General features: G+C 51.4%; 1 protein-coding gene across 1 annotated transcript in view; it reads right to left on the bottom strand.

Annotated features, from left to right (window-relative positions):
* Positions 1-921: 921 nt before the first annotated feature.
* LOC306774641 (voltage-gated delayed rectifier potassium channel KCNH1-like) overlaps positions 922-14,778 on the bottom strand; it is a gene marked incomplete at both ends in the record, with an annotated part of 36,258 nt that continues 22,401 nt past the window's right edge. The window contains 5 exons of the mRNA XM_079264781.1: positions 922-1,755; positions 4,782-4,978; positions 8,129-8,381; positions 8,703-8,902; positions 10,507-10,933. Of these exons, the coding sequence (XP_079120907.1) occupies positions 922-1,755; positions 4,782-4,978; positions 8,129-8,381; positions 8,703-8,902; positions 10,507-10,933 (1,911 nt within the window). The remainder of the gene's footprint in view (positions 1,756-4,781; positions 4,979-8,128; positions 8,382-8,702; positions 8,903-10,506; positions 10,934-14,778) is intronic.

Genomic DNA, 14,778 nt, shown 5'->3' with positions numbered 1-14,778 from the left:
TGATTCCAGAACAAGGAAGCCAGTGGGTTAGTCTGTGGCTGACACTATAATCATCCAAACAGGACAAGTCCTTGTGAGTCTTTTGCAAATATTTGTGTGTACTCAACAGCAGCCATCTTGGAAAATGGCTGCTTGGATTTTTAGGTGGCTAGTGGGTTTTATGAAGGGAGCGTTCACCGAGGAGGATGTGTCGTACCAGGAAATAAACGATTCTCCTGACATCTGCAGTTTTCTGCTTTACTAAAGCTTCAAACTGAGCTTGTGAAGAGCGAAAGAGCTCTTCGGTAATGACAGCGGTGTGCAGAGAAGGTTCCCGGTGAAGCAATCCGGAAACTACAGAAATTAGAAATATTGTCAAGTATAAAAGTAAGGCGACAAGATGGTTGAATTTCCAAAGAACTCAAGCTTTCAACATCAAGACCTCATCTTCTCTTTAAACATTCCGAGAGAATAAAAAACTGATGGTTACAAATGTTTCTATATTTATCTGTAACTGATTGTGATCGGTTTGGTCAGAACCGCTGGCTTTTCGTCTCTTACACAAAGATCTAGGAGTTCCTGAACGTCCTGATTTCAGAATCTCAATCTTTGGATCAACTGTATGAAATGTGATGCTTAATGATGCTAATGGGCCTTTAGCTGAACTATGCTAACAGTGGTAAAAGCCTTCATCATTTGTTTAAGTTTTTATGAACAACTAGGTAGTTTTTTTTGGATCTTCATCACAGTGCCACAGTCCTGTTTAAACAACCGTTAAACTATGTTAAAACAACCTGAGGGTCTGGAATCCTCATGAAATCAAAGTGTCATCAAAAGCTTTGTTCTGATTCTGGTTCGTAACCTTTAAACAATCTGAGTGCAAGAAAGGTGAAAAGTGTTCAGCTGTCAGATGCTTTCTGCTCAGACTGGAAAAAGTCCCGTTTAAGAGAAGCTGTCTTTATCGGAGTCTGGGGACGGCGGCCGAGAGATTTCAAAAAAAGAGCCAGATGACTTTCTAGACTTCAGAAGTCGAAGCAGTTCGTCGAGTTGAGTTTCCATGGCCGCCATGCGGTTGTTCAGAGACCTGATGTCTCCTCTCAGTTCTTGTTTGAGCTCCAGGAAGGAGGCTTGCATGCTCTGCTCTGGTATCGGAGGGAAGACCCTCTTCTCCTCGGACTGGACTGGACTCCTATCCTGGGGGGTTTTTGGATCGCCGACATTGTCGAGGCGGAGGTCACTCTTGGTGATGCCGCTGTCGCAGGAGTCGGTTTTCTTCAGGGACATTTCGTCGTGAGACTTAGTTCTATCGGGCAGCGTTTCCATGGACTCGGCTTTGGAGACGCTGCTCCACGACTCGGCTTTCACCACAGAGTCTTTGAACCGTCCCCAGCCTTTAGCTTTTGGAGGCTCTGCAGACTTGCAGCCGGTCAAGTTCCCATTTTGGGTGACAGTATTGTGGACCATGACTCTGCTGGGGGTTCCTGATGAGCAGGAAGCTGTAGATGTGGAGGTGCTTGTATTCTCAGTCACCATGGCCAGACTAGTGGAAGCCAGTATTTGTGGGCCTCTGGGCTCCATGTGCGTGACACCCTTCTCCACATCGCCGGGTCCCAGACCGACCTGCTCGGCCGCAAGCCGGGCCTCTCTCTGCTGTCGGAACCGCTGGAAGAGTCGTCGGACTGGGTGGTCTGGAGGGAGGTTTAAAGGAGCTTCATCCTTCCTCTTCAGCTTCTCCTCCTCCTCACGTTTCACATCGCTGATCTTCCGGAAAACAATCTGTTACGAAGAAAAAAGAAAAGTAAAACCATTAAAGGTGGTTTAAGGCTGTTAAATAGTCCAGAAGAACAGCGGATACTGATCTTGTTCTCAGGTAATGGACCCAGTTTGGTTATTGTTCCAACTGGAAAAGCGTGAAGCGGAAAGTCATCATTCCTGTTTTTTTTGCAAGGTTCCAGTGGACAAAGTCCTTCCTAAATAACCAAGCCAGACCAAGATTCACACAAAGGCAGAGGAACGCTAGCTTACCAGTCATGTGACAACTTTATTGTGCTGTCAGAAACCACACGATCATCAAGTCCGGCAAGATGTTTTGAGACAACCAACCATTGTGCCTCGACTAGATTTACAGCTACAGCAGAGCGTCATCAGCATATTATTAGACTCTGCTCGGTTTACGGTTTCTAATATAACTCAAAGAACACCCTATAGCATTTAAGTCATCGCGCTGTGGGCACGGCGCTGTGGGCACGGCGCTGACGGCGCTGTGGGCACGGCGCTGTCGGCGCTGTGGGCACGGCGCTGTGGGCACGGCGCTGTGGGCACGGCGCTGTCGGCGCTGTGGGCACGGCGCTGTGGGCACGGCGCTGTGGACACGGCGCTGTCGGCGCTGTGGGCACGGCGCTGTGGGCACGGCGCTGTCGGCACGGCGCTGTCGGCACGGCGCTGTCGGCACGGCGCTGTCGGCACGGCGCTGTCGGCGCTGTGGGCACGGCGCTGTCGGCACGGCGCTGTCGGCGCTGTGGGCACGGCGCTGTGGGCACGGCGCTGTGGGCACGGCGCTGTGGGCACGGCGCTGTCGGCACGGCGCTGTCGGCACGGCGCTGTCGGCGCTGTGGGCACGGCGCTGTCGGCACGGCGCTGTGGGCACGGCGCTGTGGGCACGGCGCTGTGGGCACGGCGCTGTGGGCACGGCGCTGTGGGCACGGCGCTGTGGGCACGGCGCTGTGGGCACGGCGCTGTGGGCACGGCGCTGTCGGCACGGCGCTGTGGGCACGGCGCTGTGGGCACGGCGCTGTGGGCACGGCGCTGTCGGCACGGCGCTGTCGGCACGGCGCTGTCGGCGCTGTGAGCACGGCGCTGTGGGCACGGCGCTGTGGGCACGGCGCTGTCGGCACGGCGCTGTCGGCACGGCGCTGTGGGCACGGCGCTGTCGGCACGGCGCTGTGGGCACGGCGCTGTCGGCACGGCGCTGTCGGCACGGCGCTGTCGGCACGGCGCTGTCGGCGCTGTGAGCACGGCGCTGTCGGTGGCTCATGGTGTCGTTTCCATGGGGAATTAATGAAGAGGGACGATGTCGCCCCCAGCAACAGTAGGACGGATATGAAGCCGCAGCGGGCTGGGGATGAGGTGATCTACCTGAAGGAATGTGTCCAAAGAACAGTGGACTAAACAGCTCAAGTGGAAAGTTCTGGAAAGTGAACCGGACAGCAGAGGTTAAGTCCACAGGGATCCGGCGGGTATTCGTTGTTTCCCTCTACCAACAAAAAGCAGCTTCTTGTCCACCTATTTATTCATTTTGATCAGGTGTGTTGGAGCAGGGAGACAAGAAAAACCTGCAGGACACCGGCCCTCGAGGACTGGAGTTTAGTCCCTGGTTCAGTCCTTGAATTGGTTGCAGGTTCTGCAGGAAGTGAAGGTCACATCATGGCTGACCTCTGTTTAGCATGTCGATGACCTCTGCTCGGACTGTCTGAGCGGGTCTTTATACTGCAGCAATGGCGTGGGCGGGCGTGGCCATCGGGAAGCGGAAGCCGACCCGATGAGAAGAGGCCAGAAGCTGCTGAACTCCATGTTTTACATTCAGCAGAAAAACCAAACAATCAGATCCATAAATATGATCAATATCTCAATAACAAGATCAGATAAAACTAAATATTTCAGACAAATGTTTTACAGCATGTGGTTAAAACCTTCAGGTTAATTCAGTCCTGTCATCCAGTCTGGTTGACGTGTCACTTTACTCTAAAATACATCAACGAGCTAAACTGCGGTACGAAACATGTTGTTCAGTGTGAGCTGTGCAGAAACTGCTGCTGGTTTGAAGGTTGTTTCATTTCACCTGCATGTTATTGCACCGCCAAGCAGAACAAGACACCGATCTCCAGGCAGGACGATGCACTGAGCCAACCAGTCGCTCACTTCCTCAATGTCTTCAGTCCTGATCTCCACGTCCACTTATGTAAACATAAACCTCTGCCTGAAAACTCCTTTCTGGTCGCCTGCTTTAAAACCCAGAAAACTAAAAATCACTCCTGGATGCCGGTGAAACTTTACACTTCTGCAGAAGGTTTCACTTCACAGAAAAAAGGGAAACTGATTCCGTTTCTTGGGTTTTGGAGCAGTTTTGTTTCAGTTTTCACCGAAATGCTGAGTAAATTTAGTAACTTTTAAACAACCACAGATCAGCACACAAACAGAATCAAAGCTAACATGTTGAAAACCTTTTAAAACAAATGAAACCGGCGTTGAAAGCCAAACAAAATGGGCTTTTAGGGCCTTTCACACTGCAGCGAGTCAGCTGACCTCAGGGCCAGCGACCAGCAGCGGCGCCGTGGGCCTCCACATGACGACTGTCTGATGGTCGCCGCCGCCGGTTACACTGCAGCTGGATTAAAGAAATTTGTTGCATCTTAAATTGTTTAATGTTTATTCATTCATTCATTTTCTTAACCACTCAATCCAACTCAGGGTGGCGGGAACACCTGGACATGTCACCAGTCCATCGCAGGGCTTGTTTAATGTTGAATATTCAGAATGTCTCATTTTAACCTGATTAAACAGCTAATGCCGCTGCAAACGCGCCACTGCTTATGGTGTTGTTAACGCTGCAGGGGACGATCAGAAGAGCGTAAACCTCGGCTGATCTCTGGGAGACAGCGGTGAGTTGCTGATGTGACGCGTTGAGATGGAAACGGAGCCACACAGCAGAAAGATGATGTGACACAGACACACATTAATATGCAGAAACACGCGCGTCTTTGTTGTCCTCGCGTGTGGAGAGCAGAAGCGAACCGCTGACTCACCCGCTTCCTCAGGTTGTAGGTCAGCAGCAGGTTTCTGGCGAAGTGGTTTGCAAAGTTGGAGTAAAACTCCAGAACTTTTTGCAGAGCGTCCCGCTTGATGATGTGGAGGTCGCAGTAGGTCAGGGCTCGGACGTTAGCGCAGGATTGAGCCAAGGTCATCTCCTTCCAGAACACATCCCCGAACACATCACCTTTACCTACACACACACACACACACAGAGCAGGTCTGGGTCAGTAAAACAAGTAAGAACCTGCAGCATCACCAGGAGGAAGTAAACCGTGTTCAGCCGAGGCTTGTTGCTTCTGGACGCAACTTTTACTGAGATGTCGGGTCTCAGTGCTAAAATCAACCTGTTTACTGCAGTAAAAGACTGTAACTAGTCTCTAACCACGGTAACTGGCTGTAACTAGTCTAACCACAGTAACCGGCTGTAACTAGTCTCTAACCACGGTAACCTGCTGTAACTAGTCTCTAATGATGGTAACCTGCTGTAACTAGTCTCTAACCACGGTAACTGGCTGTAACTAGTCTAACCACGGTAACTGGCTGTAACTAGTCTAACCACGGTAACCGGCTGTAACTAGTCTCTAACCACGGTAACCTGCTGTAACTAGTCTCTAATGATGGTAACCTGCTGTAACTAGTCTCTAACCACGGTAACTGGCTGTAACTAGTCTCTAACCATGGTAACCGGCTGTAACTAGTCTCTAACCACGGTAACTGGCTGTAACTAGTCTAACCACGGTAACCGGCTGTAACTAGTCTCTAACCACGGTAACTGGCTGTAACTAGTCTAACCACGGTAACCGGCTGTAACTAGTCTCTAACCACGGTAACCTGCTGTAACTAGTCTCTAATGATGGTAACCTGCTGTAACTAGTCTCTAACCACGGTAACTGGCTGTAACTAGTCTCTAACCACGGTAACCTGCTGTAACTAGTCTCTAACCACGGTAACTGGCTGTAACTAGTCTAACCACGGTAACCGGCTGTAACTAGTCTCTAACCACGGTAACCTGCTGTAACTAGTCTCTAATGATGGTAACCTGCTGTAACTAGTCTCTAACTACAGTAACTGGCTGTAACTAGTCACTAACCATGGTAACCTGCAGTCACTAGTCTCTAACTACAGTAACTGGCTGTAACTAGTCACTAACCACGGTAACCTGCAGTCACTAGTCTCTAACTACAGTAACTGGCTGTAACTAGTCACTAACCATGGTAACCGGCTGTAACTAGTGTCTAACTATGGTAACCATATATAACCAGTCTCTAATGATGGTAACCTGCTGTCACTCGTCTCTAACTATGGTAACCGAGCTCAACCTGCTTTTTGAGGTTCACTTGAGCGTCGCTCCAGCTGTCACCCATAAGACATGCGTTGCTATGGCAATCACTTATTTACAATAACAAGAAAATGATGTTTTTTTGTGTCTTCATGTAAAACTGACTTCAGCCTGGGAATGAATGGATATACAAGTTATCATAAGTTTTGGGACACTTTCCGATTGGATTTAATCGGAAATGTTCCAAAACTTAAGATCATAACTGGTTTTGCTGGGTCTGAAACCACAAACTGCACCGGCGAGGCCTCGTTCTCCTGCAGTCCCAACATCTTGAGTAAACACACCGGGCAGATTTGTGTCTGAACCAGCAGATCAGGGTTCTGAGGATCTTTCTGCACATCGTACGCTCACCTCGACGCTGACATCCCACATAGACCTGAAGAAGAGATCAAACCTGCACAGAAGCCGAGTAAAACCTCTTTAACCAGCTGAACCAGACCAGATCCAGCCTCCGACTGGAAGGTTGGAGACCAGATCAGAGACCTGCACCTCTTCCAGTTTCTGATCAACAGATAAAAACCTGTTTCTGTTCCTCTGGTGGGAACTGAGGAAAATACTGCTTTATGTGTCGACTTCTGCTGATGGAACGTTGCTACAAAGGCGACCTGTCCAGGAAGGAAACGCCCCGTTTAAAACAACACACAGGGACAGACTGGAGCCTTTTCCTGCTGGTCTGACGGGTTGTTACTGGTCTTGCTGGTTATAAAATCTCACTTGCTGGTGTTTCTTCATGTAAAACAAGGAGAACGTGACTTTTGTTGTCTTCGACTGAAGAACGTCTGCATTGTTCCCGTTTCCCTGCTGCAGACGAGGTTTCCATGGACATCCTGACCTCCTGCCAGCGACGTGTGAATGCATCAGGAAAGTCGCGGCGCTCGCTGGCTGGAGCCGCTTCGTAGGGAGGCGGGATGCGGCGACGCAGCGGCACGGGAAGGTCTGCAGGGTGTGACGTCATGCTGACGCGTCTGCTTCTTCACAGCTTCACTTGTTTTATTCCTTCTGTCTGGAAATGATGAATTTCTGCTGGATGTCCGTCGACGTCAAACAAAACACACAAAGTCGATGTTTTTCCACAGAATCATCAAAGACAAAGTTTAACAAGCGGAAAAGATGCTTTTTACGACGTTTTTCTGTAAATAATGTAGTTTTATCATGTGTGCACATGCAAATGAATTTTCTGTATTCATTTGAACATACCAAGTTTACACACTACATGCTTTATACACACACACACACACACACACACACACACACGTCTCCTCCAGCGTGGAGCAGACGTGTAAACCCAGGTTTTCAGTTCCTCGTTTCACTCGGAGGACAAACGTTTCCTCTCAGCTGAGAAGTTTTTATAAACCTCAGAGACGAAATCCAGAATACCGAGCGGAACCGAGTTGTTTCTAACAGGAAGTCTTCATCACTTTGGACATCTTCACTTTCACCACCAGACACCTGACTGAACACAAGTCAGCCGACAGACTGCAGGCCTAAACTCGTTTTCCATCAGTGAATAGAGACCAGCAGAAACACGTCGACAAAGCTTCTATTGCAGACATGACGTTTCCACGGAGACGCGACGTTTCAATGGAGATGCGACGTTTCCACAAAGACGCAACGTTTCCACGGAGATGCGACATTTCCACAGAGACGCGACATTTCCACAGAGACGCGACGTTTCCACTAAGACGCGACGTTTCCACGGAGATGCGACGTTTCCACAAAGACGCAATGTTTCAATGGAGACGCGACGTTTCAATGGAGATGCGACGTTTCCACAAAGACGCAACGTTTCCACGGAGATGCGACGTTTCCACAAAGACGCGGCGTTTCCACAGAGACGCGACGTTTCCACAGAGATGCGACGTTTCCACGGAGACGCGACATTTTCACAAAGACGCAACGTTTCCACAGAGACGCGACATTTCCACAGAGACTGAACTCGTTCTGGACCTGAGAAACTCTGGATCTTAATGAGGAAACTTAGTTGTTGCTGATACTTCTCACCTAATATGGCCACCACCTCGTCATCCTGGATGACCTCCAGCGATCCCGACACGACGAAGCAGAGGCTGTCGACACTCTCGCCGGCGTGGTAGATCAGGTCGCCTGGCGCGCTGTGGATTGTCTGGAACTCCATAGCGAGCGCTCGCAGGCAGCCGTCGCTGGCCAATCGGAAGGCCGGGTGCTCCTTAAACACCTTCCTGTTCAGGTGGACGCAGATGTCCGCCCGCATGTCCTTGGGACAAATCTGCAGCACCTGCAGAGAGACGGGTCGTCATAGCAACGTCGCATCAGCTGTTTGCTGGCACGATGTAGAACAAAAAGGACTCAGTTTAAAGTAAAATATGAAATGATTGGGACAGAAAATAACTAGAAGGTTTAAATCAGAAATGAATTAAACAGACGAATCCTTTAATTAAATCCAATCAAATCTAAAGTAAATTAAATAAAAGGAAATTTAAATCAACTATTTTAACCAGAGTAAAACGGTTTCCTGCAGCAGCAACCAGGCGACACCTCCAGCGACAATACGATGTGGTCTCAGTCAGACCTGGACCAGAACCATGGGAACGTTTACCTTGTCGGTGTCGATGCCTCTGGTCATGGACCAGGTGGACACGATGTAGTCCATCACTCGCTCACTGAGGCCCTTTGGGACCTGGTAGAGCTTCAGGAAGTCTCTGACGCTGTTCAGCATCTCGTGGTAGCGGTTGGTGTTGGCGTACATCTGCTGGAAGATGGTGGTGACGTTACCGAAGATGGTGGCGTACAGCAGCGCTGTGGAGAGACGGAGTCTAGTTAGACCCGCTGCGAGATGATGGACGGCGCTCAGATGGCTGTCTGTGGACAGAACGGTGAGTTCTGTCCACAGACAGCGAGCTTCCCGTCCTTCCGAGCATGTTAGCGGAACAGTTCTGGAATGTGGTACACATTTTTCGGCGTGTTTACATTTGTTTTTTGGCGTGTTTACGTGTTTTTCGGCGTGTCTACATGTGTTTTTCGGCGTGTTTACGTGTTTTTCGGCGTGTCTACATGTGTTTTTCGGCGTGTTTACGTGTTTTTCGGCGTGTCTACATGTGTTTTTCGGCGTGTTTACGTGTTTTTCGGCGTGTCTACATGTGTTTTTCGGCGTGTTTACGTGTTTTTCGACGCGTTTACGTGGTTTTCGGCGTGTTTAAGTGTTTTTCGGCGTGTTTACGTGTTTTTCGATGTGTTTACGTGTTTTTCGACGTGTTTACGTGTTTTTCGGCGTGTTTACGTGTTTTTCGGCGTGTTTACATGTGTTTTGCATGTAGAACGTCTCCGGACTTTCCGTCCTCTGTCTTACGTCTTTATAAAAGCAGACAGATGAATTATGTTCGCTAACCGAGCTGGTTTATCAGATCCAGGATGGTCCTTCTTTCAGTTTTTCATTCAGTGAAGACCTCATCCAGGTCTGAGTGGACCACGGATCATGTATGACCCCCAGGACCTGATGTGAAACTGAACGGACTACGACTCGATTCTGGAGTCTTGAAGGCTCGAGGTGTGTTCTGCAACCGTAAAGCTGCCAGGGAAGCTGCTTCATACTGCAGCGTTCAGGCTGAATCAGACGTCCTGCGGGACAAAACACAGGAGACAGCAGGGGGCCAGTGGGGGGGGTTCGCTCCGTATGACAGCAAAGTTAATATTTCACTGAGGTTTTCCATCACAGCAGGACAGGACACGTCGAGCTGCATCACATTACGGAGAAAACTGCTAACAACGGGACGTCTGTCAGGGAGGATTTAAGTCTTTCCAACCCAGTGAAACATCCAGACCTGCTGAAGCTCCAGACAGAAACTAAACACCGAGCAGAAAGAGCTGCCAGGAAGTTACAGGTCGTTTCAGTGATAAACCTGCTGGGGTTTAAAAAACACGTCTCCATGGCAACTCTGACCTGCCGTATGCACAACGTCCACGGCAACACCATAAATAAGAACGCTAACTGGAACTTTGAAATGATCCTAAAATGAAGACAAATCTGCTTCTTATGTAGCTCTCCGTGTTACGATGGAAAAGATGACAAACATGAAGGGAACTTTGTTTATTTCCGGGAGACGTCAATATGTCCCGTCTGCCCCCCTGTCCAATCAGAACCCGTCACAACCCACTGATCCAAAGTGGAGTTAAGTAAGGATGTGTTTCCATGTCAACCCTGAGAAGAATACTGTTAATTTGGAATGATTTAATTCCAGATGAAAAAGCATCATGTGACCGTATCATCTGTCTGTAGACACAGTTCAACCTGAATTCCACAAACGCGGCTTAAAGCTCCATCATCCAAAGAAGTCATGTGTGAAGAAGGTGCAGAAACACCGCTGAGTAAATGATAAACACAGAGAAGACCAACAGAGACTTACATCCGATCATCATCATGGCCACAGCAAAGATCTTCTCTCCGTCTGTGTTGGGAGCGATGTTTCCGAAGCCGATGCTGGTCAGACTGGTCATGGTGAAGTACAGAGAGGTGATGTAGACAGAGTCTTTGCTGGGTCCGCCTTCCCAGCGCCCCGAGCCCGACACGTTGAATTCATACGGCGTTCCCACCGTCTCTCCCAGCAGGTACAGCCAGCTGTCCCTCCTCACTTTGTTGTCGTCGTCGATCACCTCGTAGTCCCCAATGCTGAACCAGATGCAGGCCAGCCAGTGGGCCGCCAGGCCGAACACACACACCAGTAAAGTCAGCACAGAGGCCCCATACTCGATGTAGTGGTCCAGTTTTCTGGCCACCCGACCCAAACGCAGCAGACGGACCACTTTGAGAGAGCTGAAGAGGCTGCTGATTCCCTGCAGAGAAAGGGAGGAAGGAGGGAAGACATTCCTTCATCTTCATAATACTGCTGGCTGGAATCACATGATGCCGTCCCTGTCTGGATTTAACCAGCCAGGTGTGCAGGAAACATTCATCTCCTGCTGCTGTGGATGGATGGGAAAAGGCCAGAAGGGTTCGATTCGTATCTGATAGAAAAACTCCCAGAAGCACCAGAGCTTTGTATGAATGCATCTCAGACGCCTGAAACAAAGAGATGCCGAAGTGATTCATTATCAGGCAGAAGAAAGACAGAAAAACACCTGGAAGCTAAATGCTCAGTTTAGTCAGAAAGTTGAGTCAGAAAGCCTCACTCTGGAAGAAAAACATTTCAAAAGTTATTTGCTTTTAGTTATTTATTTGATAAAAAAAAATTGATTGAAAAAAATATGATTTTGAAGGACTTTAAAATTCCATCCATCCATCCATCTTCTGCCGCTTATCCGGGGTCGGGTCGCGGGGGCAGCAGCCTAAGCAGGGAAGCCCAGACTTCCCTCTCCCCAGCCACATTTACCAACTCTGCAGGGGGGGATCCCGAGGCGTTCCCAGGCCAGCCGAGAGATATAATCCCTCCAGCGTGTCCTGGGTCTTCCCCGGGGTCTCCTCCCAGAGGGACGTGCCTGGAACACCTCACCAGGGAGGTCCAGGAGGCATCCTGACCAGATGCCCGAGCCACCTCAACTGGTTCCTCTCGATGTGGAGGAGCAGCGGCTCTACTCTGATCTCCTCCTGGATGACCGAGCTCCTCACCCTATCTCTAAGGGAGAGCCCGGCCACCCTGCGGAGGAAACTCATTTCAGCCGCCTGTATACGAGATCTCCTTCTTTCGGTCACGACCCACAGCTCATGACCATAGGTGAGGGTAGGAACGTAGATCGACTGATAAATCGAGAGCTTCGCCTTCTGGCTCAGCTCCTTCTTCACCACGACAGACCGGCGCAGAGTCCGCATTACTGCAGACGCCGCACCGATCCATCTGTCCATCTCACGCTCCATCCTTCCCTCACTCGTGAACAAGACCCCGAGATATTTAAACTCCTCCACTTGAGGCAGGACCTGACTCCCGACCCGGAGAGGGCAATCCACCCTATTCCGGCTGAGGACCATGGTCTCAGATTTGGAGGTGCTGATTCTCATCCCAGCCGCTTCACACTCGGCCGCGAATCGCTCAAGCGAGAGCTGGAGATCACGACCAGATGAAGCCAACAGGACCACGTCATCTGCAAAAAGCAGGGACCCAATCCTGAGGCCACCAAGCCGGATCCCCTCAACACCTCGGCTGCACCTAGAAATTCTGTCCATATAAGTTATGAACAGAATCGGTGATAAAGGGCAGCCTTGGCGGAGTCCAACCCTCACCAGAAACGAATCCGACTTACTACCGGCAATGTGGACCAAGCTCTGACACCTGTCGTACAGGGACCGGACAGCTCGTACAAGGGGGTCCGGTACCCCATACTCCCGGAGTACCCCCCACAGGAGCCCCCGGGGGACACGGTCGAATGCCTTCTCCAGGTCCACAAAGCACATGTAGACTGGTTGGGCAAACTCCCATGCCCCCTCCAGGACCCCAAAGAGGGTATAGAGCTGGTCCACTGTTCCGCGGCCAGGACAAAAACCACCCCGGTCCTCCTCAATCCGGGATTCGACTATCCGGCGGACCCTCCTCTCCAGGACCCCTGAATAGACCTTACCAGGGAGGCTGAGGAGTGTGATTCCCCTGTAATTGGAACACACCCTCTGGTCCCCCTTCTTAAAAAGGGGGACCACCACCCCAGTCTGCCAATCCAGCGGTACTGTCCCCGATGTCCACGCGATGCTGCAGAGGCGTGTCAGCCAGGACAGCCCCACAGCATCCAGAGCCTTAAGGAACTCCGAGCGGATCTCATCCACCCCCGGGGCCTTGCCGCCAAGGAGCTTTTTGACCACCTCAGCGACTTCAGCCCCAGAGATAGGAGAGTCCACCCCTGAGTCCCCCAGCTCTGCTTCCTCATGGGAAGACGTGTTGGTAGGATTGAGGAGGTCTTCGAAGTATTCCCTCCACCGACCCACTACGTCCCGAGTTCAGGTCAGCAGCACCCCATCTCCACTGTACACAGTGTTGATGGAGCACTGCTTCCCCCTCCTGAGCCGCCGGATGGTGGACCAGAATCTCCTCGAAGCCGTCCGGAAGTCTTTCTCCATGGCCTCGCCGAACTCCTCCCATGCCAGAGTTTTTGCCTTAGTGACAGCCGAAGCTGCATGCCGCTTAGCCCGTCGGTACCCATCAGCTGCCTCCAGAGTCCCACAGGCCAAGAAGGCTCGATAGGACTCCTTCTTCAGCTTGACGGCATCCCTCACTGCTGGTGTCCACCAACGAGTCCTGGGATTACCGCCACGACAGGCACCAACGACCTTACAACCACAGCTCCGGCTGGCCGCCTCAGCAATAGAGGCACGGAACACAGTCCATTCGGACTCAATGTCCCCCGCCTCACTCGGGACATGGTTGAAGCTCTGCTGAAGGTGGGAGTTGAAGCTCGCTCTGACGGGGGACTCAGCCAGACGTTCCCAGCAGACCCTCACAACATGTTTGGGCCTGCCAGCTCTGACCGGCTTCCTCCCCCACCATCTGAACCAACTCACCACCAGGTGGTGATCAGTTGAAGCTCTGCCCCCCTCTTCACCCGAGTGTCCAAGGCATGTGGCCGCAGGTCCGACGATACGACTACAAAATAAATCATCGAACTGCGGCCCAGGGAGTCCTGATGCCAGGTGTACATATGGACACTCTTATGTTGGAACATGGTGTTCGTTATGGACAATCCATGACGAGCACAGAAGTCCAATAACAAAACACCATTTGGGTTCAGAGGGGGGGGACTATGCCTCCCAATCACTCCCCTCCAGGAATCACTGTCATTGCCCACGTGAGCATTGAAGTCCCCCAGCAGAACAATGGAGTCCCCAGAAGGAGCACCCTCCAGCACTCCCTCCAAGGACTCCAGAAAGGGTGGGTACTCTGAACTGCTGTTCGGTGCATAAGCCGTCCCCCCACCCGGAGGCGGAGGGAAACTACCCTTTCATCCACCGGGGTAAACCCCAACGTGCAGGCACCAAGCTGGGGGCTGATGAGAATGCCCACACCTGCTCGGCGCCTCTCACCATGAGCAACTCCAGAGTGGAAGAAGGTCCAGCCCCTCTCGAGGGTACTGGTTCCAGAGCCCAAGCCATGCGTCGAGGTGAGTCCAACTATATCTAGTCGGAACCGCTCAACCTCGCGCACAAGCTCAGGCTCCTTCCCCACCAGAGAGGTGACGTTCCACGTCCCTAGAGCCAGCTTCTGCAGCCGGGGATCGGACCGCCAGGGTCCCCGCCCCTTGCTGCCGCCCAGCTCACATTGCACCCGACCCCTACAGCTCCTCCCACAGATGGTGAGCCCACGGGAGGTGGGGCCCATGTAACCCTTTCGGGCTGAGCCCGACCGGGCCCCATAGGCGAAGGCCCGGCCACCAGACGCTCGCTCTCGTACCCCACCTCCAGGCCTGGCTCCAGAGGGGGGTCCCGGTAACCCGCGTCCGGGCAAGGGAACATTCATGCCCAGGTTAGTCGTCATCATAGGGGTCTATGAGCCGTGCTTGGTCTGGTCCCTCCCCTAGACACCTGTTTGCCATGGGTGACCCTACCAGGGGCATAAAGCCCCCGACAACATAGCTGCTAGGATCTTCGGGACGCACAAACCCCTCCACCACGATAAGGTGACGGCTCAGGGAGAGGGACTTTAAAATTTAAAAAGAAAAAAGAAAAGTAATTTTCATTTATTTACTTTCATAAAACTGAAATA

The sequence above is a fragment of the Telmatherina bonti genome, assembly GCF_933228915.1.
Source record: "Telmatherina bonti genome assembly, chromosome: 3".
In the NCBI taxonomy this organism is placed as follows: Eukaryota; Metazoa; Chordata; class Actinopteri; order Atheriniformes; family Telmatherinidae; genus Telmatherina; species Telmatherina bonti.
The sequence above is the reverse complement of the archived record's forward strand: the minus strand, read 5'-3'. Positions and strand labels throughout refer to the sequence as shown.